The sequence below is a fragment of the Nicotiana tabacum genome, chromosome 22 (assembly GCF_000715075.1).
Source record: "Nicotiana tabacum cultivar K326 chromosome 22, ASM71507v2, whole genome shotgun sequence".
Lineage (NCBI taxonomy): Eukaryota > Viridiplantae > Streptophyta > Magnoliopsida > Solanales > Solanaceae > Nicotiana > Nicotiana tabacum.
In genome coordinates, this window is record NC_134101.1 from 76,429,903 (window position 1) to 76,453,551 (window position 23,649).

The 23,649-nt window shown below is 41.7% G+C and overlaps 1 protein-coding gene across 1 annotated transcript; it reads right to left on the reverse strand.

Annotated features, from left to right (window-relative positions):
• Positions 1-16,680: 16,680 nt before the first annotated feature.
• On the reverse strand, positions 16,681-20,333 carry LOC107813328 (uncharacterized). The gene is made up of 4 exons (XM_016638586.2): positions 20,105-20,333; positions 19,138-19,902; positions 17,237-17,442; positions 16,681-16,737 (listed from the first exon to the last, which is right to left on the reverse strand). Exons 1-4 carry the CDS (start codon positions 20,331-20,333, stop codon positions 16,681-16,683), a joined length of 1,257 nt encoding a protein of 418 aa, XP_016494072.2.
• Between the last annotated feature and the right edge of the window lie 3,316 nt (positions 20,334-23,649).

Genomic DNA, 23,649 nt, shown 5'->3' on the forward strand with positions numbered 1-23,649 from the left:
TCCCTAAACGGAAGCTTAAGTCTTAAGATTTTGACCGTAGTTGGAACTGTGTGAAGACGACTCCAGAATGGAGTTTTGTCGATTCTGTTAGCTCCGTTGGGTGATTTTGGACTTAGGAGAGTGTATGGAATGTGTATTGGAGGTCTGTAGCTAAATTAGGCTTGAAATGACGAAAGTTGAATTTTTGGAAAGTTTGACCGGTAGTGGACTTTTTAATATCGGGGCCGAATTCCGATTTTCGAAGTTGAAGTGGGTCCGTAATATCAATTATGACTTGCGTGCAAAATTTGAGGTCAATCGGACGTGGTTTGGTAGGTCTCGGCAAAGGTTGTAGAAATTGGAAGTTTCAAGTTCATTAAGTTTGAATCGGAGGGTGATTCGTGGTTGTAGCATTGTTTGATGTGATTTGAGGGCTTGACTAAGTTCGTATGGTGTTTTAGGACTTGTGGGTATATTTAGTTGAGGTCCCGGGGGCCTCAGGTGTGTTTCGGATGCTTTACGGATTGAATTTGGACTTATGCAAATGGTTGAAGCTTCTGGTATTTTCGCACCTGCGGTGGGGAAACCGCAGGTGCGGGATCGCACGTGCGCAAGGTTTATTGCAGAAGCGGAGTTGGGTGGATTGGTCAGGGGTCGCAGGTGCGTGGAAAAGGCCGCATCTGCGATGCCCGCAGATGCACAAGGCTGACCGCAGGTGCGAAGTGAGACCGCAAAAGCGGACAGGATTCCGCAGGCGCGCATGCGCAAGTGCGGCCCCTTCATCGCAGGTGCGGAGGCATAGGGGAGTAAGTGGTTTGCGCAAAAGCGCTCATGTTTTCGTACAAGCGTACGCGCAGGTGCAAGCCCAGGCTCCGTAGGTGCGAAAATGCCTGGGCAGAACCTACTTAAGTAAGACTTCGAGAATTTGGCCATTTTCATCATTTTGAGCTCGGGTTTGGCGATTTCTTAAGAGCATTTTTGAGGGATTTCGTGAGGTAAGTCCCTTGTGCTTATTTTTGATCAATAATTTTTCTTCCCCATTTATCTTTCCACCTAGTTAGTGTATTTAAGGTGGAATTTGGGAGTTTGAGGCTAGGGATTTGAAGAGTTTGATTTTGGATTTTGAGTGGGCATATGAGGTCGGATTTTGATAAATTTGATATGGTTGGACTCGTGAATGAATGGGCTTTCAAATTTTATAATTTTAGCCCGATTTTGAGACGCGGGCCCGGGTCGACGTTTTAGGACGAATTTCGGAATTTTCGTTAAAGTCTTGATTTCATTAATTAGATTAATTTCTTATAGTTGTATTTATTGTATGTAATTGATTTTGGCTAGATTTGGGCCATTCGGAGTCGGATATTCGTGGAAAAGGCATTGTCACCGATTGATTGAGCTTGGTTCGAGGTAAGTGGCTTGTCTAACTTTGTATGGGGGAAATCCCCTTAGGATTTGGTACTGTTGTGATATGTGAGCACCGTGTACGTGAGGTGACGAGTACGTACACGGGCTATTTATTGTAAAACCTGATTTATTTTACTCGGTAGCAATATGTTTTCCTTTAATTTGAGTTATACCGTTTAAATGAGTATTAGTCTGTTTTCATTCTTATTTGAGCTATTTCAATATGTGTAGTTATCCTGTTTTATCTAATATCGCATGTCTACGTGCTTTAACTGCTTATTTGAACTCTGTGAAGCATGCCTAGCTGATTTTCTGTTTTTTCTTGCTCTTTATTAGTATAAATATAGAAAATTTGTTGTTAACTGTTGTATTTTTCGATTTGAGTTGTGTGTTTACTTTTGACACTACGAGGCGATTCCTCGGGAGTTTTTCCTGCATATTTACTTTTGAGACTATGAGGCGGTTCCTCGGGAGTTTTTCCTGCACATTTACTTTTGAGACTATGAGGCAGTTCCTCGGGAGTTCTCCCTGTATATTTACTTTTGAGACTACGAGGCAGTTCCTCGGGAGTTCTCCCTGCACATTTACTTTTGAGACTACGAGGCGGTTCCTCGGGAGTTCTCCCTGCACATTTTCTTTTAAGACTACGAGGCGGTACCTCGAGAGTTCTCCCTGCATATTTATTTTGGGACTACGAGACGGTATCTTGGGATATCCCTTGTTATTTACCCACGTGTGTTGTATTGTTGCCTTGCTGAGTTTCCTTTTGTTAAATTCTAGTATCTTATTATACTGTATATTCTCCTGCCTTATTTAGTATTTACCAGTGGGCCTGACCTGACTTCGTCACTACTTGACCGAGGTTAGGCTTGGCACTTACTGGGTACCATTGTGATGTACTCATGCTACTCTTCTGCATATATTTTTTGTGTGTAGATCCAGGTACTTCTTACCAATCGCATTATCAGTTAGTCGAGACAGCTTTGGAGACTTCAAGGTACATCTGCCGCATCCGCAGACCTCGGAGTTCCTTTCTACTCTTCCCCATGTCCATTATCTTCTGTATTTCTTTTGTTAGACTCTGATGTATAGAGATACTAGGCTTTCCTTCTGTAGTTTGTGATTCACGATATTCTCGATTTTGGGAAACTGTGTACGTCTAGTGTTTTGGTTATTGTATATGTCGAGCGGCATTATTATTGGTTATTCAGTATCTAATGCAGTTAGCTGTTTAGTTTTGCTTAGATTATTGATATTTCGGCAATCTGTTAGGCTTACCTAGTCATAGAGACTAGGTGCCGTCGTGACATATCTTGGAGGGATGTTTGGGTCGTAACAAGTTGGTATCAGAGCTATAGGTTCATAGGTGTCGTGAGTCACAAGCCGGTTTATTAGAGTCTCGCGGATCGGTACGGAAACGTCTGTACTTATCTTCGGGATGCTATGTGACTATTAGGAAAAATTTCACTTCTTTGATTCCTTGTCGTGCAAAATTATTGACATCAAAAATTCTAAACTTCTGTATTCTATTCTTTCTCACAGATGGTGAGGACCTGTACGAGAGAATCTGATGATCAGGCATCCGTGCCCCCTGCTAGAGCCAGCAGAGGCCGGGGCCGGGATAGAGGCAGAGGACGTCCACGCGGTGCAGCCAGAGCACCCGCACGAGCTGCCACATAGGAGCCCCCAGTAGCTCCAGCTGGAGGGCAGACACCTGAGGTGCCTGTTGCTGCACCAGCCCTCCAAGAAACTCTAGCCTAGTTTCTGAGCATATTCGGCACCTTAGCTTAGGCTGGATTGATTCCACTTGCTCCTGCCATATTTTAGGCCGGGAGAGGAGCACAAACTCCCGTCGCCGGTACTCCAGAACAGCGGGCTCAGGTCGACCAGGTTCCAGAGATTATACCGATACAGCCGGTAGCTCCATCTTAGCCTGAGGTTAGGGCAGTAGTTTCTGAGGCAGAGCAGCTCAGACTTGAGAGGTACAAGAAGTACCACCCTCCTACCTTCAGTGGATTGGCGACAAAGGATGCCCAGGATTTTCTGGAGGAGTGTCACCGTATTCTCTGTATTATGGGTGTAGCGGAGCCGATTGGGGTTTCTTTTACTACATTCCAGCTTAAAGGAGCATCCTATCAGTGGTGGCGTGCTTATGAGTTGGATAGTCCGGTTGAGGCAGCTTCACTTACATGGACTTAATTCTCGAATATGTTTTTGAGAGAGTATGTCCCTCAGAGCCTCAGGGACTCATGGCGCACGGAGTTTGAGCAGTTGTGCCAGGGTGCTATGACTGTGTCAGAGTATGCAGTCCGCTTCAGTGATTTGGCCCGACATGCACCGGCCTTGGTTGCCATAGTTTGATAGAGGGTTCATCGATTTATTGAGGGACTCCACCCCAGTATCCGGATTAGTATAGCCAGGGAGTTGGAGATGGATATTTCTTATCAGCAGGTTGTGATTATTGCCAGGAGATTGGAGGGTATGCTTGCCCGGGATAGAGAGGAGAGAGAGACCAAGAGGTCTCGAGAGACTGGTTCTTATTCTGGTGCTCGTGCCCTAGCAGCTCGCCATGGTAGGGGTTATGTGAGTCGCCCCGTCCATTCAGCATTTCTAGCCGTCGGTTGTGTTCCAGCCCCTGCTAGGCCCCAGGAGCCTTATTATGCACCGCTAGTATCTAGTATGCCTCGTGCTTGGGGTGCTTTTAGCGGCCAGTCCAGCAGACCTAGCCCGAGCCAGTCACGCCCTCCGAGATCTTGTTTTGAGTGTGGAGACACTCGCCATATGGTGAGGGATTGCCCCAGACTTAGGATGGGTGTACCTCAGAAAATCAAGGGATGAGTGAGTTGTTATCTCTGAATGATGTAGTACGCATGGAGTATGAATTTGATCAGTGGTCTTAAAATAGGATTACCTCTTTGAGTGATGTTGTGCTAATGGGGCACGTGTCTTTCAGCCCATTTGGGCAATGTAATTTTGATTTGAACAAAGTGGGTGACTCTCAAGAAAGTTCCAATAGATTCGAGGTTTATATATAGCAATTGAGAATTTCACCGAACTTGTGTATGGATAAAAATCTGAGATTTGCATTTGATGGTGCATGGACTTGCGGAAATTCTGTATGACTATGGATTCTACATTTTAATATAAGAAAGGTAAGAAGAAAAATTTCAAATTCACATGAGGTATTCTCAAATTTAGTGTTACAGTTGTGGTATTTTTGAAGGTGCTTAAGAAGAATACAGTTGCTTATGGGTCGTAGGGCATTGTGGTTCTATGCTAGGTTTGTGGGGTGAGCTGTGGCTAAAGATAGTGGCATTTTAGAAAGGAGAATTATCAATTTGAAGACAAATTCGGAAGAAACTCAGAGAAAATAAGACAACTGGTTAGTAGGTTGGATCTGTATGGTAATGGATATGATCGGTTTTTTGGGTGCTTATGATGTGGGGGTTTTCTACAGGTGCTTTATGGCAATACACCGGTCTGTCATTGAGATGTGTCAGTATTATTTGACCCAGGCTCTACATATTCCTATGTGTCCTCTTATTTTACCCCGTATTTGGGCGTATCTTGGGATTCTTTGAGTTCCCCTGTTTATGTGTCTACTCCTGTGGGAGATTCTCTTATTGTGGACCACGTGTACCGGTCATGTTTGATTGCTCTTAGTAGTTTTGAGACCAGAGCCGATTTATTATTGCTCAGTATGGTAGATTTTGATGTTATCTTGGGTATGGACTGGTTATCGCCCCATTATGCTATTCTTGATTGTCACGCTAAGACCGTGACACTGGCTATGCCGGGATTACCGTGATTAGAGTGGAGAGGTACCTTAGAGTATACTCCCAGTAGAGTTATTTCATTTCTTAAAGCTCAACGAATGGTTGAGAAGGGGTGTGACGCGTATCTAGCTTATGTGAGAGATGTCAGTATTGATACCCCTACAGTTGAGTCAGTTCCAGTAGTGAGGGACTTTCCAGATGTGTTTCCAGCTGATCTTCCGGGCATGCCGCCCGACAGAGATATTGATTTTGGCATTGATTTATTGTCGGGCACTCAGCCCATCTCTATTCCTCTGTATTGTATGGATCCTCCTGAGTTGAAGGAGCAGTTATAGGAGTTGCTTGATAAGGGCTTCATTTGGCCCAGTGTGTCACCTTGGGGTGCTCCTGTCTTATTTATGAAGAAGAAGGATGGCTCTATGCGGATGTGTATTAATTACCGCTAGTTGAACAAAGTCACAGTGAAGAACAGGTATCCATTGCCTTGTATTGATGATTTATTTGATTAGTTACAAGGTGCCAGAGTGTTTTCCAAGATTGACTTACGTTCAGGCTATCATCAGTTGAAGATTCGGGAGTCAGATATACCAAAAACTGCTTTCAGGACTCGGTATGGTCACTACGAGTTTCTTGTGATGTCATTTGGTCTGACTAATGCCCCAGCAACATTTATGCACTTGATGCACAACGTGTTTCGACCCTATATTGACTCTTTTGTCATCGTATTCATTGACGACATTCTGGTGTATTCCCGAACTCGGGAGGATCATGAGGAGCACCTGATGACTGTGCTTCAGACCCTGAGAGAAAAGAGGTTATATGCAAAATTCTCAAAGTGTGAGTTTTGGCTAGACTCAGTGGCATTCTTGGATCATATAGTATCGAGTGATGGGATCTAGGTGGATCCGAAGAAGATTGAAACAATGTAGAGTTTGCTCAGACCGTCCTCAGCTACGGAAATTCGGAGTTTTCTTGGTTTGGCGGGGTATTACCGTCGATTTGTAGAGGGTTTCTCATCTATTGCAGCACCTATGACCAGGCTAACCCAGAAGGGTGCCCCATTCAGATAGACAAAGGAGTGTGAGGAGAGCTTTTAGAAGCTCAAGATAACTTTGACTACAGCCCTAGTATTGGTATTGCCTTCAGGTTCAGGATTTTATATTGTATATTGTGATGCGTCGCGGGTTGGTCTCGGCATGGTGTTGATGCAGGATCGTAGGGTGATTGCCTATGCGTCCAGACAGCTGAAGGTGCATGAAAATAACTATCCTGTCCACGACCTTGAGTTAGCAGCTATTGTTCATGCCTTGAAGATTTGGCGGCACTATTTATACGGTGTCCCTTGTGAGATTTACACCGATCACCGGAGTTTGCAGTATTTGTTCAAGCAGAAGGATCTTAATTTGCGTAAGAGGAGGTAGTTAGAGCTGCTTAAGGATTATGATATCACCATTTTGTACCACCCTAGGAAGGCCAATGTGGTGGCCGATGCTTTGAGTTGCCGGGTAGAGAGCTTGGGGAGCTTAGCATATCTACCAGCAGCAGAGAGGCCCATGGCGTTGGATGTTCAAGCCTTAGCCAGCCAGTTTGTGAGATTGGATATTTCTAAGCCGAGTCGAGTATTGGCTTGTGTGGTTTCTCGGTCTTCTCTTTATGATCGTATCAGGGAGAGTCAGTATAATGACCCCCATATGCTTGTCCTTAAGGACACGGTCCAGCACGGTGATGCTAAGGAGGTCACTATTGGGGATGATGGTGCATTGAGGATGCATGGCACACTATGTATGCCTAATGTGGATGGTTTGCATGAGTTGATTCTCCAGGAGGCTCACAGTTCGCGGTACTCCATTCATTCAGTTGCCGCGAAGATGTATCAGGACTTGAGGCAGCATTACTAGTGGAGGAGGATGAAGAAGGACATAGTGGAGTTTGTGGCTCAGTGTCTAAATTGCCAGTAGGTTTAGTATGAGCATCAGCGGCCAGGTGGATTGCTTCAGAAGATAAAGATTCTAGAGTGGAAATGGGAGCGGATCACTATGGATTTCATTGTTGGGCTCCCACGGACTTAGCGGAGGTTTGATGCAGTTTGGGTGATTGTGGATAGGCTGACCAAGTCAGCTCATTTCATTCCTGTGATGACTACCTATTCTTCCGAGCAGTTGGCTCGAATTTATATCCGCGAGATTGTCAGGCTTCATGGCATACCAATATCCATCATCTCTGACCGGGTTACGCAGTTTATACCACGGTTCTAGAGGGCTGTACAGCAGGAGTTGGGTACTCGGGTTGAGTTGAGTACAATATTTCACCCTTAGACGGATGGACAGTCCAAGCGCACTATTCAGATACTGGAGGATATGCTCCATGCTTGTGTGATAGATTTTGTGGATGCTTGGGATCAGTTCTTGCCACTTACGGAGTTTGCCTACAACAACAGTTATCGGTGGAGCATTCAGATGGCACCGTATGAGGCTCTATATGGTAGGCGGTGTCAGTCTCCAGTGGGCTGGTTCGAGCTGGGTGAGGCTAGATTATTGGGTACGCACTTGGTTCAGGATGCCCTGGATAAGGTGGAGGTGATTCAGGATCGACTTCACACAGCCTAGTCAAGACAGAAGAGTTATGCGGACCGGAAGGTTCGCGATGTTGCATTCATGGTTGGAGAGCGGGTCTTGCTCCGGGTTTCGCCTATGAAGGGCGTTATGAGGTTCGGGAAGAAGGGCAAGCTGAGCCCAAGGTTCATTGGTCCCTTTGAGGTGTTGCGGCGTGTTGGGGAGGTTGCTTATGAGCTTGCCTTACCTCCCAGTCTTGCATGGGTCCATCCAGTATTCCATGTTTCTATGCTCTGGAAATATCACGGCGATCCAACTCATGTGTTGGATTTTAGCTCAGTCTAGTTGGACAAAGATCTATCTTATGTTGAGGAGCCAGTGGCTATTTGGACAGGCAGGTTCGAAAGCTGAGGTCAAAGAACATTGCTTCCGTGAAGGTTCAGTGGAGGGGTCAGCCGGTCAAGGAGGCAACTTGGGAGACCAAGCAGGATATGCGCAGTCGTAGGATTTTTTGAGTGTATTAAGAGGGGGAGAATGTAACGACCCGGCCGGTCGTTTTGAGTGTATTATCCCCGATACCCTGTTTACTGCATTCCCCGTACCTTTTTCTGCTTGTGTGACTTGCTGGGAGGTTGTTGTCGCGGTTTAGAAGTGAATTGGTACACTTAGTCCCTAAACGGAAGCTTAAGTCGTAGGATTTTGACCGTAGTTGGAACTATGCGAAGATGACTACGGAATGGAGTTTCGTCAGTTCCGTTAGCTCCGTTGGGTAATTTTGGACTTAGGAGAGTGTCCGGAATGTAAATTGGAGGTCTGTAGCTAAATTAGACTTGAAATGGCGAAAGTTAAATTTTTGGAAAATTTGACCGATAGTGGACTTTTAGATATCGGGCGGATTCCGATTCCGGAAGTTAGAGTGGGTCCATAATGTCAATTATGACTTGCGTGTAAAATTTGAGGTCAATCGGACATAGTTTGGTAGGTCTCGGCATCAGTTGTAGAAATTGAAAGTTTCAAGTTCATTAAGTTTGAATCGGAGGGTGATTCGTGTTTGTAGCGTTGTTTGATGTGATTTGAGGGCTCGACTAAGTTCGTATGGTGTTTTAGGACTTGTGGGTATATTTGGTTGAGGTCCCGGGGGTCTCGGGTATGTTTCGGATGCTTTACGGATTGAATTTGGACTTATGCAAATGGCTGAAGCTTCTGATTTCTGGTAATTTCGCACCTACGGTGGGGAAACCGCAGGTGCGGGATAGCACGTGCGCAAGGTTTATCGCAGAAGCGGAGTTGGGTGGATTAGTCAGGGGTCGTAGGTGCATGGAAAAGTTCATATCTGCGATGCCCGCAGATGCGCAAGGCTGACCGCAGGTGCGAAGTGAGACCGCAAAAGCGGACAGAATTCCGCAGGCGCGCATGCGCAGGTGCGGCCCCTTCATCGCAAGTGCAGAGGCAGAGAGGAGTAAGTGGTTTGCGCAAAAGCGCTCATGTTTTCTCACAAGCGTACGCGCAGGTGCAAGCCCAGGCTCCGTAGGTGCGGAAATGCCTGGGCAGAACCTACTTAAGTAAGACTTCGAGATTTTGGCCATTTTCATCATTTTGAGCTCGGGTTTGGCGATTGCTTAAGAGCATTTTCGAGGGATTTCGTGTGGTAAGTCCCTTGTGCTTATTTTTTATCAATAATCTTGCTTCCCCATTTATCTTTCCACCTAGTTAGTGTATTTAAGGTGGAATTTGGGAGTTTGAGGCTAGGGATTTGAAGAGTTTGATTTTGGGTTTTGAGTGGGCATTTGAGGTCCGATTTTGATAAATTTGGTATGGTTGGACTCGTGAATGAATGATATTTCAAATTTTGTAATTTTAGCCCGATTCCGAGACGTGGGCCCGGGTCGACTTTTTAGGACGGATTTCGGAATTTTTGTTAAAGTCTTGATTTCATTAATTAGATTAATTTCTTATAGTTGTATTTATGGTATGTAATTGATTTTGGATAGATTTGGGACATTCAGAGTCGGATATTCGTGAAAAAGGAATTGTCACCGATTGATTGAGCTTGATTCGAGGTAAGTGGCTTACCTAACTTTGTGTGGGGGAAATTCCCTTAGGATTTGATACTGTTGTGATATGTGAGCGCCGTGTACATGAGGTGACGAGTACGTACACGGGCTATTTGTTGTAAACCCTGATTTATCTTCATGAGTAGCAACTTGTTTTCCTTTAATTTGAGTTATACCGTTTAAATGAATATTAGTCTGTTTTAATTCTTATTTGAGCTATCCCAATATGTGTAGTTATCTTGTTTTGTCTAATATCGCATGTCTTTGTGCTTTAACTGCTTATTTGAACTCTGTGAAGCACACCTAATTCATTCCCTGTTTTTCCTTGTTCTTTATTAGTATAAATGTAAAAATCTTGTTGTTAACTGTTGTATTTATCGGTTTGAGTTGTGTGTTTACTTTTGAGACTACGAGGTGGTTCCTTGGGAGTTCTCCCTGCACATTTACTTTTGAGATTACGAGGCAGTTCCTCGGGAGTTCTCCCTACATATTTACTTTTTAGACTATGAGGCGGTTTCTAGGGAGTTCTCCCTGCACATGTACTTTTGAGACTACGAGGCGGTTCCTCGGGAGTTCTCCCTTTATATTTACTTTTGAGAATACGAGGCGGTACCTCGGGAGTTCTCCCTGCATATTTATTTGGGGACTACGAGACGGTATCTCGGGAGATCCCCTGTTGTTTACCCTTGCGTGTTGTACTATTGCCTTGCTGTGTTTCCTTTTGTTAAATTCTAGTCTCTTATTATACTGTATATTCTTCTGCCTTATTTATTATTTACCAGTGGGCCTGACCTGACCTCGTCACTACTCGACCGAGGTTAGGCTTGGCACTTACTGGGTACCATTGTGGTGTACTCATGCTACTCTTCTGCACATGTTTTTGTGTGTGCAGATCTAGGTACTTCTTATCAGCCCCATTATCAGTGAGTCGAGACAGCTTTGGGGACTTCAAGGTACATCTGTCGTGTCCGCAGACCTCGGAGTCCCCTTCTACTCTTCCCCATGTCCATTATCTTCTGTATTTCTTTTGTTAGACTCTGATGTATAGAGATACTAGGTTTTCCTTCTGTAGTTTGTGATTCACGATGTTTTGGGTTTTGGGAAACTGTGTACGTCTAGTGTTTTGGTTATTATATATGCCGAGCGGTATTATTATTGGTTATTCAGTATCTAATGCAGTTAGCTGTTTAGTTTTTCTTACATTATTGATATTTTCGCAATCTGTTAGGCTTACCTAGTCATAGAGACTAGGTGCTGTCACGACATGTCTCGGAGGGATGTTTGGGTCGTGACACATACATACTATAATTGAATTTTATCTAATCAAATACATGTGAACAAGTGACGCACATAAGATAGAAAGTACATTAATGAAACTTAGTTACATTTTTATAAATGCAACATAATTTTTCTCTACTTAGAAATTAAACATAATTAGGTATCAATCATTTAGTTATATTTAGTATATTTTCTGATGATATTAGTTAAAATCTATCAAATGTAGTCGTATCTTAGCTTTATTATATTCTTTACACCAACCATATTAAATTTTTAATTCTGAAAATAATTTGCTTTGTGATCATTATTTTGAAAAAAGTAATAACCAACTATGTTATGCTTAATGACTTATAATACCCAATCCAAACATATATACATCATTAAGTTTTATATAGGATCAACAATTTTACATTTACCTACACATAAATCGACAAAATATAATAGATAAAAATAATTCCTATGGATATTTTTTACATATGAAGTTTTTGTAACTTTTAGAAAAATATAATTTTTAAATTAAAAAGTAACATCTTCTTAGAAATTCAAATAATATTTTTAAAAGTATTTAAAGAATTTTTTTATATCAAGTTCTTGTAACTTTCAAAAAAATATAATTTTAAATTAAAAAGTAACATCTTCTAAGAAATTCAAATAATATTTTTAAAATAATTTAAAGAATTTTAAACTTAAATATGTAGTTATAAAATCCTCATGTAAATTCTCAAATACTATATATCTAAGTAAAACAACAACAATAAAATTTCCAGCTAAATCCTACGAACAAATCCCCAATCAAAACTATATAATGAAATAATCAAGTAAATTCTCAAGAAACAATTTTCGTTTAAAACCACACAAATAATCTCTAGTTAATTTCTTAGATAATAAAATTTCTAGGTCAATCCCAAGCTATATTACCAAGAATAAATTTCTAGCAAAAATTATAATAATATAATCCCCATGTAATTCCACCAAATAAGTAAATCCCAAGAAAAATAATTCTAACTAAATTCACATCAACCAAATCTCTAAGTAATTTTCAAGGTAAGAAAATTCACAGGTAAATCCCCAAGAAAATATTCCTAACTAAATTTTTAGCAATAACATCCCCAGGAAATTCCCCAGCTAAAATAATCCCCAGGTAAATCTCCAAGAAAAATCTCTAACTAAATCTGCAGCAATAATATCCCTAGGTTATTTCCCGAATAAGCAAATCCCCAAGAAAATATACCCAACTAAATTCACATGTAGAATTACCTAGGGGTTTTCCTTCGGAATAACATATAATTATTTTCCATTTTCTTTATTTTTTTACCTGTGTATTTTCTTACGAAAATGTACTTGCCGATTTATTTCCGCAGGTAATTTCCCAAGTAATATTTTGGCGCATAATGGCGCCAAAGTTATCTACGGACTTTCCTAGAAAAATATTTATTGCAGGTAAAATATTTTAAATTTAGGAATTTTAATGTTTCCCATGAAAATCCGCAGGTATTATCGGCGAATAAAATCCCCAGGTACAATCCCCATGTCATTAGCATTTTTCTTGTAGTGTTGGGTCCATTCTTTTTGGGGTCGAGTGAAGGGCTCGACCCAATAATTTTGGTATTTTTCCACCGATATCAGGTCTATTAAGCACAAGTAGGCCCATATATCTGGCGGACGATGGCTTGCCTTCACCAATTGTGCACTGAAACCCTAACTCTTGCACATATAATGAACCTTTACTCTCCCAAGATTTTTCGTGGGGGAGTAATAAACCTTAGCAAGCGTGGTCACCACGCTCTCTTCACCAGCGTAGACGATGACAACGACCGTGGATGGATGAAACGGTTCGTCGTTATTTCTATCAGGGACATCATACCGATCACAACTCCAACTTTTCCAAAGTCGTGAAACCATTTTCGTATGTTTTCGATTATTTGTTTCCTTTCTTCGTGAAAATATCATTTCCCGTTTCGTTGATTTTCTATTTCCTTTGTTTCAGATACCCGCTGAAAACCGCCATGGGTCTAAGGCCTGGACCAATGGGTTCAGAAAATTCTAGAAATTACAACTCCAGAATCCCGACGGTGGAACAAAATGGCCCCCAAATACGGGTAGAAGGCCAAGCATCATGGTAAGCCAAGTCATTCTTTCTTTTATCCTTGTTTGAACACAAGAAATCTCATGAAAAAATTGCTAACTCCATTTTTGCCTAATACAGGGCTTCCAAGGGGCTCTGTCATCTGCCCCGAAGTCGACGCCTTAGATGGCCCCGAGGAGGCCAGGAGGGTGTTACAAAATGCCCTTGCTCGGAACAGAGCTCGTGGATATTCCCGAGCCTCCGATGAGGGTGCCTCCTCTCAGAGTCCCGAGCCCGAGAACAAGAAACCGAAGAGAAGACGTTCCTCCTCGGCTGGGACTCAGGAGAAGAGGGCAAAGAAAACACCAACCGAGCCGACCACAGTACCTACAGTGGTCCTTGATGATGAAGGAGAAGCTAGTGATGAAGAGTCTTCTCTTGAAAGAAGAAAAGGATCTTCATCAGCTCAACCGGATGCTCAGCCGGGGGAGCTTCAAAACCCATCATCAAATCAAGTTGAGGCACTTTAGGGTGAGAAGGGTTTGGTTGAGAATGTTGACTCTCATTTCCCGGCCCCTATTGTTGTTTCCGGCTAAAGGAGTTCGAACCCCGAGCTCTTTATGCCTTCATCTACTGAGCAAGAAACAATCACCAGCCCTTCTGTCGCAACCGCTTCTTGTCCTTCTACGCCAATAACTTCACGCCCACCGATACCAGCTTCTCCTTCGCCACCAGCACCAACTGCATCTCCTCCACCGTCATCAGTTGATCAGGAAAGTAATGCTTCTCCTCCTCGGTCTCCTGATCATGGGAACTTGGGTAGCACGTATGCTATGCCTTCTCAAGATCCCCAAGGAAGGCGAAGCGCAACTCTTTCAATTTCGAAGGAGTGTCATGTCCTCTCCAGGCTAATGAAGCTTGCCAATTATATGAAGCCGCTGGCTTCGGTGATGGATTGGAAGAAAATGGGCTCCCTTTCTAGGGAGTGTCTGATAAACAATGGCATGCACAGTGCGGCGCAGGTACTACCCTAATTTTCTTCTAACTCCTTTTCCGTTTATGCGTTATAATAGTAACCTTAACTCTAACCTTTTTTTAGGACTACCTCCTTGCTTCTGAGGGCCTGCAAAGGTTGATCCTTGATAAACAAGGGCTTTCTTCTGAGCGGGATCAAATTTTAGCTGAAAGGGACCAGCTTGTTGCGCGCCTACCGGTGCTGGAGGCAAAAGTTGCAGATATGGACGAGCTCGAGGCTCGATTACAGCAGAGAGAGCAAGATAGAATGGCCTACAGCCAAGAAGCTTCCCAATTACATGAAAAGCTTCAAGAAGCTAAGGCTGAGTGGGCCGAACTTCATGATGTAGCCATCGCCACTATCGAGCGTGAGTATGCCTTCGAGGAGCAAATCAATAATTTGAAGGCAAACTTATGCTCCAAAATCGAGGAGGCCAATGTTGTCGAGGAGAAAAGAGCAAAAATGGAAGAGAGGCTAAAGAGGGTCATGGAGCAGAACCGGCTTAACTCAACTACCAATGTTGAGCTTGATTCCCGCCTCAGTGCCATGAAGGCTAAAAGAGAAGAGCTTCAAACCGAGATCGATAAACTCCGAGCCACATTCTAGGATCAAGAAGATTCCCTCGTCTTCGAGAAGACTTATTCTATTTATCATATGAGGAGGAAGACTTTGTAGGGGGCCAAAGTGGGCATTGCTGATATTGATGATAGCTTTGCCAAAGCCTGAGAACTGGAGTTAACTACTTATGAGAATCTTCCTACTCGGTCCGCTGCAACTAACTCCTCGAATAATAGTTTCGAGTATTCGGGAATCGAAGAGCAGACTGAAGAAGATGAAGTCCCCAAACCGATAGCGGATCTTTCTGCTTCTACCGGGGGAAATGTAGACCCTTCTCCTCCTTCGGGTTCTGGTAGCAAGGAATAGTGTATATATTCATCTTTTTTTTTTCTCTTTTGTAATTATGCCGAAACGTTTTACTAAGTTTGGAACTTGATAAATAAAAGATTGTTTTGCTTAAGTGTTGTGCCAAAATATCCTTTTTTTTATGTTAAGTTGATAAAGCTTCGGGTATATTGTTTCATCCGATAGATTTTGATTCCGGGTTTAGGAATCTACCCTTTACTATGAGAGTTTCATAAGAGAGGGCCCTTATGTTTACGGTGCTCTTGAAGAGGACGTCTCCTTTTCATTCCTGCATAAGCATTTGAAGTTTTTGTTAACTTTTAAACGATAAAATTAACTCATCATTTGGACAAGAAATAAGATAAAAATAAAAGAGCTTTATTTTATTCCCTCTATCTTAGAAGTACATAGGCATTCATTTGCTCAAGTAAATAAAGCTGCCAATACATGTGGCTAACTTTGTACAATTTATTTCTATGAAGCTGATCATGCAGTCCCCGGCCCTGATGAGATATTATTGATCCCAGTTCTAACAGTCCTCGATTTTCGTGGCATTCTTGGTGACGTATCATACATTCTCTCCCCCAGTGTTCGAATGCTAAGTATGAGAGTTCGAACAGTGGAAGTCTTGTATTTATACTGCTGCTTTATTGGTGGAGATAACTTGTGAACGGGTAAATAATCTTTTTGAATTATGGAAGGCGAGGCTTTCCATCGGGCCAAAGATTATTTAACCATCCACAAGTTGTTTACCACGCGAGCTCGTACTCGTCTGTCCCATCAGTGTGAGAATTTTAGTGCCTTGATATTTAAAGGTCATGTCTTAGCCGACAATCCTTTCTTAAAAGTATGCTTTACGTTGTTTCCTCGTTAAGAACCTTGCCAGAAAAACTCGATTGGGACAAAAACTAGTCAAAGGAAAAAAGAGTGCAGCACATACTTTCAGTACCAGCAAGGATCCTCAGCAATAGTACCTTTTGATGTGAGTCACGTTGCAGTTGCTTGGTAGTTTGGCTCCATCTTGATTTTCTAACTCATACGACCCTTTACCGGTGATAGCAGAAATCTGGTAAGGACCTTCCCATATTGACCCCAGCTTCCCGATGTTGACTTCTCGAGTGCTCTGGGTGATCTTCCTTAGAACCAGATCTCCTACTTCGAAATAACGGAGATTCTCCTTGCGATTGTTATACCTTTCCATCCTTTATTTTTGGTCCACCATCTTCACGTATGCCAATTCACGGTGTTCATCGAGCAAGTCTAGCTTCACAAGTAATGCTTCCTTGTTTGTTTCTTCGTTTGCTCGGAACAAACCTCAAAGTTGGCTCCCCTACTTCCACTGGTATCAGAGCCTCTAAACCGTACACGAGAGAGAAAGGTGTTTCTCCCTTGCGTGACTTCGCGTTGTCCGATATGCCCATAGCACTCCCAGCAGATCATCGCGCCACTTGCTCGAGTTCATCTTCTAACTTCTTCTTAAGGTTCTGAATAATTACCTTGTTGGTCGATTCTGCCTGTCCGTTAGCACTTGGGTGATATGGTGAAGACATAATTATCTTGCTTTTTAACCCTTCCAAAAACTTTGTGACTTTTGAATCTATGAATTGTGGCCCATTGTCACACGTGATTTCCTTTGGTATTCCAAATCAGAAAATTATATGGTCCCATATGAAGTCAACCACGTCGCATTCTCTGATCTTTTGGTATGGACCTGTTTCACCATTCAGTGAAATAATCAGTTAAAACCAAGAGAAATCTTACCTTTCGAGGGCCCGTGGTAAAGGTCCAACTATGTCCATCCTCAATTTCACGAGGACAACACCGAATGTAAAAGTTCTACTGGTTGGTGCAACAACTGTTAGGACGTTGACATTTGTCACATTTTTGAATGAATGACTTTGCGTCCTGTTCCATCTGGGGCCGGTAGTAACCTACCCTGATCAACTTTAGAACTAATGAGTCTGTACCAGAATGATTCTCGCAAATTCCTTCGTGGACTTCCCTCATCATGTAGTCTGCCTCCGAGGCCCCTAGGCACCAGGCCAATGGTCCTTGGAACGACCTCATGTATAATTGCCCATCTACAAGGTAGTAGCGAGCTGTTTTGGTCTGTAGTGCCCGGGATGCCTTTGGTCCTCGAGTAATTTACCATGCCAGAGATACTCGATGAACTCGTTCCTCCAATCCCAAACCAAGTTGGTCAAATTTACCTCGCAGTAGCTATCCACATCCAACACCAAATGAAGAAGTTGGACGCCCGTACCAGAATCAGATCCTTTCATCTCTATTGATGGCCCCAAATTAGCCAATGCATCTGCTTTCACATTTTCTTCCCTCAGAATGTGGATGTTGACCATTCTCTGAATCGCGCTAGGAACGCCTGAACCTTGTTCAAATAATATTGCATGCGTTCTTCCTTTGTGTCAGAAAACCCATACACTTGGTTTACTACCAGATGGGAGTCACATTTTATTTTGATGACCTCGGAGCCTCCCGAGCCAGCTCAAATCCTTCTTCCTCTCGAACCAAAATGGGTCTTACCGCTACTTTCGAGACTGATAGATATATTAACAATTATTTTCCTTCCCCCGGTTTTGACAATAACAAGCAGGCCGGACAGGTACCTTTTTAGGTCTTTTATTGCATGTTGGCATTCCGGAGTCCATACGAAATCGTTCTTCTTTTTCAGAAGTGAAAAGAAATGATGGAACTTTTCTAAGGATCTTGAGATGAACCTGCTTAGAGCCGCCAACCTTTTGGTTAGTCTCTGTACTTCCTTCACACTCGTTAATTGGACTGGAATGTCCTCAATAAGTTTGATTTTATCGGGATTTACCTTGATCCCTCTTTGCGAGACCAGGAACCCCAATAACTTAACGGAACTAACCCCGAATGCGTATTTCTCTAGGTTGAGTTTCATGTTATGCTTCCTCGGAATGTTGAAAGTTTCTTGAAGATGTTTCAAATGATCCCCTGCATTCAAAGACTTGACTAACATGTCATCAATGTATACTTCCATTATTTTCCCTATCTGATTCTCAAACATTTTATTAACGAGCCTCTGATAAGTGGCTCCGGCATTCTTAAGCCCAAAATGCATCATATTATAGCACTATGTGTCAAAGTTTGTTATGAAAGAGGTCTTTTCCTGATCCTTCGGGTTCATCTTGATCTGATTGTACCCAGAGTAAGCATCAAGGAAACTCATTAGCTCGTATCCGACCATAGCATCAATCATTTGATCAATGTTTGGTAACGGGAACGAATCTTTTGGGCACGCCTTATTTAAATCCTTATAGTCTACGCATATCCTAAATTTGTTATTCTTTTGGGGCACTACAACTATGTTGGTTAACCATTCTAGATACTTTACTTCTCAGATCGAACCAATATTGAGTAATCGGGTTACCTCTTCTTTAACAAACCTGTTTCGAACCTCTGCTATCGGGCGTTTCTTTTTCCATACCGGTGGGAACTTCGGATCCAGACTTAGATTTGAATTGCTACCTCTAATGGGATACCTATCATATCCGAGTGAGATCACGCAAAGTAGTCAACGTTAGCTTTAAGAAAATTTATAATTTCTAACCTGAGCTTGGGACTGGTCCCAGATGAAACTTCCTTTCCAAAAATTCTTCGAATAAGGCCACTTGCTCAAGTTCTTTTGCGTTCACCTTGGTCGCGTCCGTCTCCTCTGGTACCTGAAAATATCGCGGAACCTGATAGGATTCCGATGACTCCTTACTTTTATCGTCTTCATTCGGAAAGGGAGAAGGCATCGGTTCTTATAATTTCTATTTGTTGGACTCTTTACCCTTGTTGCTGGAAGCAGTTACTGTATTCATATCCCTTGCCGCTGGTTGGTATCCTCTTATCTACTTGATTCCTTCCAGCGTTGAAAATTTAAACAACTGGTGATATGTTGAGGGTACAACCTTCATCGCGTGTATCCACGACCTTTCGAGGATTACATTGTAACCCATATCGCCATATACCACTTCGAATAGAGTTATTTTTGTTACTCCTTCGGCGTGTGTGGGCAGCAAAATCTCTCCTCGGGTTGTCACGCTTGTCAAGTTAAAGCTAGCAAGGAGTTTTGTCGTCGGAATACCTGTCAACTTCGCTCTCTCCAAAACTCTCCATTGGATGATGTTGGCTGAACTTCCTAGATCAACCAAAACACGCTTAAATGTTAAATCTAAAACATTGAGAGAGATTACCAAAGCGTCATTGTGTGTCATAAGAAGTATGTCAGCTTCCTCCTCCGTGAATATGATATCGTCTTCTGCTATTTCCCGGAGTCTCTTGTTTTGAGTCACTGATATCTTCATTTTCTTCGCTGCTGAAAAGGTTACACCATTGACTTCGTTTCCTCCAAAAATTATGTTGATAGTAAACTGGGGTAACCCTTCTGCTATTTTCGAAGGCTCCGCATTGTCCCGACTTCGGGCATATTTGTTCTTAGCTCGGTTACTTAAAAACTCTCTAAGATGGCCACTCTTCAACAATGTTGCCACCTCTTTGTGAAGATGTCGGTAGTCCCCAGTTCTATGGTCGTGTGTCCCATGGTATTCACACCATAAACTGGGATCCCTCTGGCTAGGATCTGATCGGATGGGCTTCAGGAACCGCGCTTCTTTGATAAATCTCATTGCCGATACCAACTCTACCTGGTTGATGTTAAAGTTATAATCTAATAACTTAGGATATATAGAATCTGGTGCCCCTGGTACCTCTTTCTCCTGCAACGACATGTTGCTCCGACCACGATCGACTCTTCTATCGGGAGCAAACCTATCCGATGACTGAAACCCTTTGTTTCTACGCCTATCGGTCCTCTCGTATGGTAGAAAGCGACCTCTAGAGAACTGTCGATCTGCATTAAAGTCATTCTTAAACCATTTCCTGAGTTTTATCTCGACCCCGTCCCTTAGTCGATACTGATGATCCAAGCTGATGGTCTTCTATCCTTATTTTATACTCATAGCGGTTATGGACATCCGCCTATGTGGTTTCTTGAAACTCGAGCAAGCTTTCCTTTAGTTTTTTGGAGGCATCGAAACTTAGTGGGTTTAGACCATTCGTGAATGCCTTTGCTGCCCACTCATCTAGAACCGCCAGTAGCAACATCCTTTCTTTTCGGAATCGGATCACAAACTCTCGCAGTAGCTCGGATTCACCCTGCGAATTTCTTAATATGTCCACCTTTCTGGCCTGAACCTTTCTTGCTCCAGCATAGGCCTTAATGAACGAATCTGCAAGTATCTCAAAAGCATCAATCGAATGCTCAGCAAGAGGGAATACCATGTCAGGAACACCCGCTTCGTCTCCTTTCTTCTTCGTTGTGACCCCCTGCCTCCTTTCCCTTATAGTCTATTTTTATTGCCTTCCCACCACCATTAAACAGCCACAGAATAGAGTCACACATGGTGACTAACGTGCTGCTTCCAAGGATTCTGGAATCTGAGACTGAGATTAACATAGCTCGGTCACTTCGTTTGTTCTTGGCTCGGTCACTTAAAAACTCTCTAAGATGGCCACTCTTCAACAACGTTTCCACCTCTTCGTGAAGATGTCGGTAGTCCCCAGTTCGATGGTCGTGTGTCACATGGTATTCACACCATAAACTGGGATCCCTCTGGCTAGGATCTGATCGGATGGGCTTCAGGAACCGCGCTTCTTTGATATTTCTCACTGCCGATACCAACTCTACCTGGCTGATGTTAAAGTTGTTATCTAATAACCTGGGATATGTAGAATCTGGTGCCCCCGGTACCTCTTTCTCCTGCAACGACATGTTGCTCCGGCCACGATCGACTCTTCTGTCAGGAGCAAACCTATCCGATGACTGAAACCCTTTGTTGCTATGCCCATCGGTCCTCTCGTACGGTAGAAAGCGACCTCTAGAGGACTGTCGATCTGCATTAAAGTCATTCTTAAACCTGTCCTGAGTTTTATCTCGACCCCGTCCCTTAGTCGATACCGATGATCCAAGCTGATGGTCTTCTATCCTTATTCTATACTCATAGCGGTTATGGACATCCGCCCATGTGGTTGCTTGAAACTCGAGCAAGCTTTCCTTCAGTTTTTGGGAGGCATCGGAACTTAGTGGGTTTAGACCCTTCGTGAATGCCTCTGCTGCCCATTCATCTAGAACCGATGGTAGCAACATCCTTTCTTTTCGGAATCGGATCACAAACTCTCGCAGTAGCTCGAATTCACCGTGCGAAATTCTTAATATTTTAGCTAAATTTGTTTTTTTTGGTTGAAAAGGTCTTGATATGGAAATTTTTGAGGATACTTTTCGGTAACACTAAGAAAATACTACTCCTCCGGTCCTTTGTATGAGACAAAAAAAAAGGTCCAAATATTGACACTTCAGAAAATCTAAAAGGCATTAATAAACTTTTTACAATTTCACCTTTACTAATTCAAGAAGGTATATAGTCATTTATTACTCACCTAAAGAAAATAAAGTTAATATAGTAAAATATTCCGTATGACTAATGCTATTAAATAATTTTCTGAACAAAAAAAAAAGGACACGAGGGAGTAAACAAAAATTTAGAAAGAGTAGAACTATTCAAACACAATAATACAAAATTTTCCTTAGAAATAGTTCTCCGAAACTGTCATATATATAGCATACAGACGAAAATTGTTTCCAAAGTAATTATACCTCCACATAGAATATCAAAAGTACCACTAGATCTTAAGTGATTCTGTATCCCGTCAAAATCTTGGCTAATTGATCAAAGTAGGTTTGTTGAAAGAGAACACTTTCTCCTTGCTGTTGCGCGCGGACCATGTTCATCTTTGGCAAAAATGCCTAACTTACGTATATTTTATATCCTTACTTTCCATATTGTGTTGTACCGCTGATTTTCCATGTCCTCCTTTTTCCTTAACCTTAATCCCCAACTATTTCTCCATGTTTCCTGCTTCCACAATCTTTGACGACGTTTATGTTATCCTGTTTTTATTGCGAATTACTTGAATTCTGCCCTTTATATCACCGCCTTCCATGAATTATGATTACACGAACTTAACGTAAAAGACTTTGAACTAGTTCTTTTTAATCAAATAACAAATTTCTGTTCAAAAAAATAAATAAAACATTTTCGTATGGATAAGCTCACATTAATCTGTCAATTTGGAATTCAAATTCGAAATTTTTCTTGGGAGGTAACGGGAAGAGTTTGGAATGGAAAATTTTCCAATTTAAACTTCAAGATTTGTATCAGAAGAAATTCACATATCAGTAATCAAAGTCTCTGAGCTCTATACCAAACTAATTTCATTATAAATATGGCTCAAGAATTTCATTGTCGAATTCAAGGCATGCCATACAAATATGAAATTGACCGAGCAGTTTTTGTATCTGGATAACTTTCCTCTTATGAAATAGTAACTACTTGCCATTGATTTCATAATTCAGGCAGAAGAAAACTGAAAATCTTCTAAAATGCAACTCTATTTCTCTAAACTCATTTTTTATGGCTTCTAAATTTCTTGTGTGAGATTCACATACTCAACTTGATCTTCCCTTAATTCTATTAGTTACAGCTTCAGTTAATTTCTGGAACCATAATTTTTGCGGTTATCTGTGTCAATCCAAGACTTGGAATATAATCTTTCTAGTTGTCATTATTTGCTTCATCATCGTTAGGGAGTAGTATTAAATGGTATGATTTTCCTAGCAAGCTAAGGAAAGGAAATTCATATTGACGTGCATGACAAAATTAATAACGAACGGTAGATTGATTGAAAGCTGCAACCTAAATGCAAGTAGCCAAAATAGAGACAGACAACATTGGCTTTATTTGTACGTAAATTTGCAGTCTGCCCAGGAAGTAATCGTTTATAGTGCCAGTTATTATAGTCACAAATTTGTAATCTTGGATATATATATATATACTTGATCTGGATTTGATCAGGGGCGGACCCACCTGGTAGGAAGGGGTTCAGTTGAACTCGCTTCATTGGAAAAATTAACTATTTTTACCTTGGAATTTCATCAGAAAATTATGAAACAGTAAATATTATAATATTTGAACCTGCTTAACATTAACAGAAGTTGTAGAGCAGTGGCAAGTGGGTTCAAAATAATTAAGGCCTAGGTTTGCAAGTTCGAACTTCTACAAAAGCAGCGAAACTAACTATGCAGTTTTTGCTAAACGTATATATTATTTTGCCTATTGTTAGGGCTTTATGTTTCCTATTTTGTCTTTGACTCTTTGTTTTCTTACTTCTCTATATTATTTTTTTCTTTATTTAACTCCAATAAAACTGATCTTATTAAACTCCTCATTTTACTTAAAAAAATTTTTTAAACCTTTGTACAAAGTGAATTTTTGTTCTACTGCTTTATCGAAATTACTTATAATCTTTTAATTTAGTTTGGTTTAGTTTATATTGAATTGTTAATTTGTGTTATACTCAAAATTTTAGTTTGGTGTAAATATCTTTTTCTTTAATAATTTGTATAAATTAGTTTAGTTTGTAACTCTTTTTTCCCGTGTCTTTTGTTTGTAACAATTTTGTATGTTAAATTTCTTAAGAGTTATAATATGATTTTTAAGTAGGTGAAATACTTTTGGTTAAAATTGCTAAATTTTCTGAA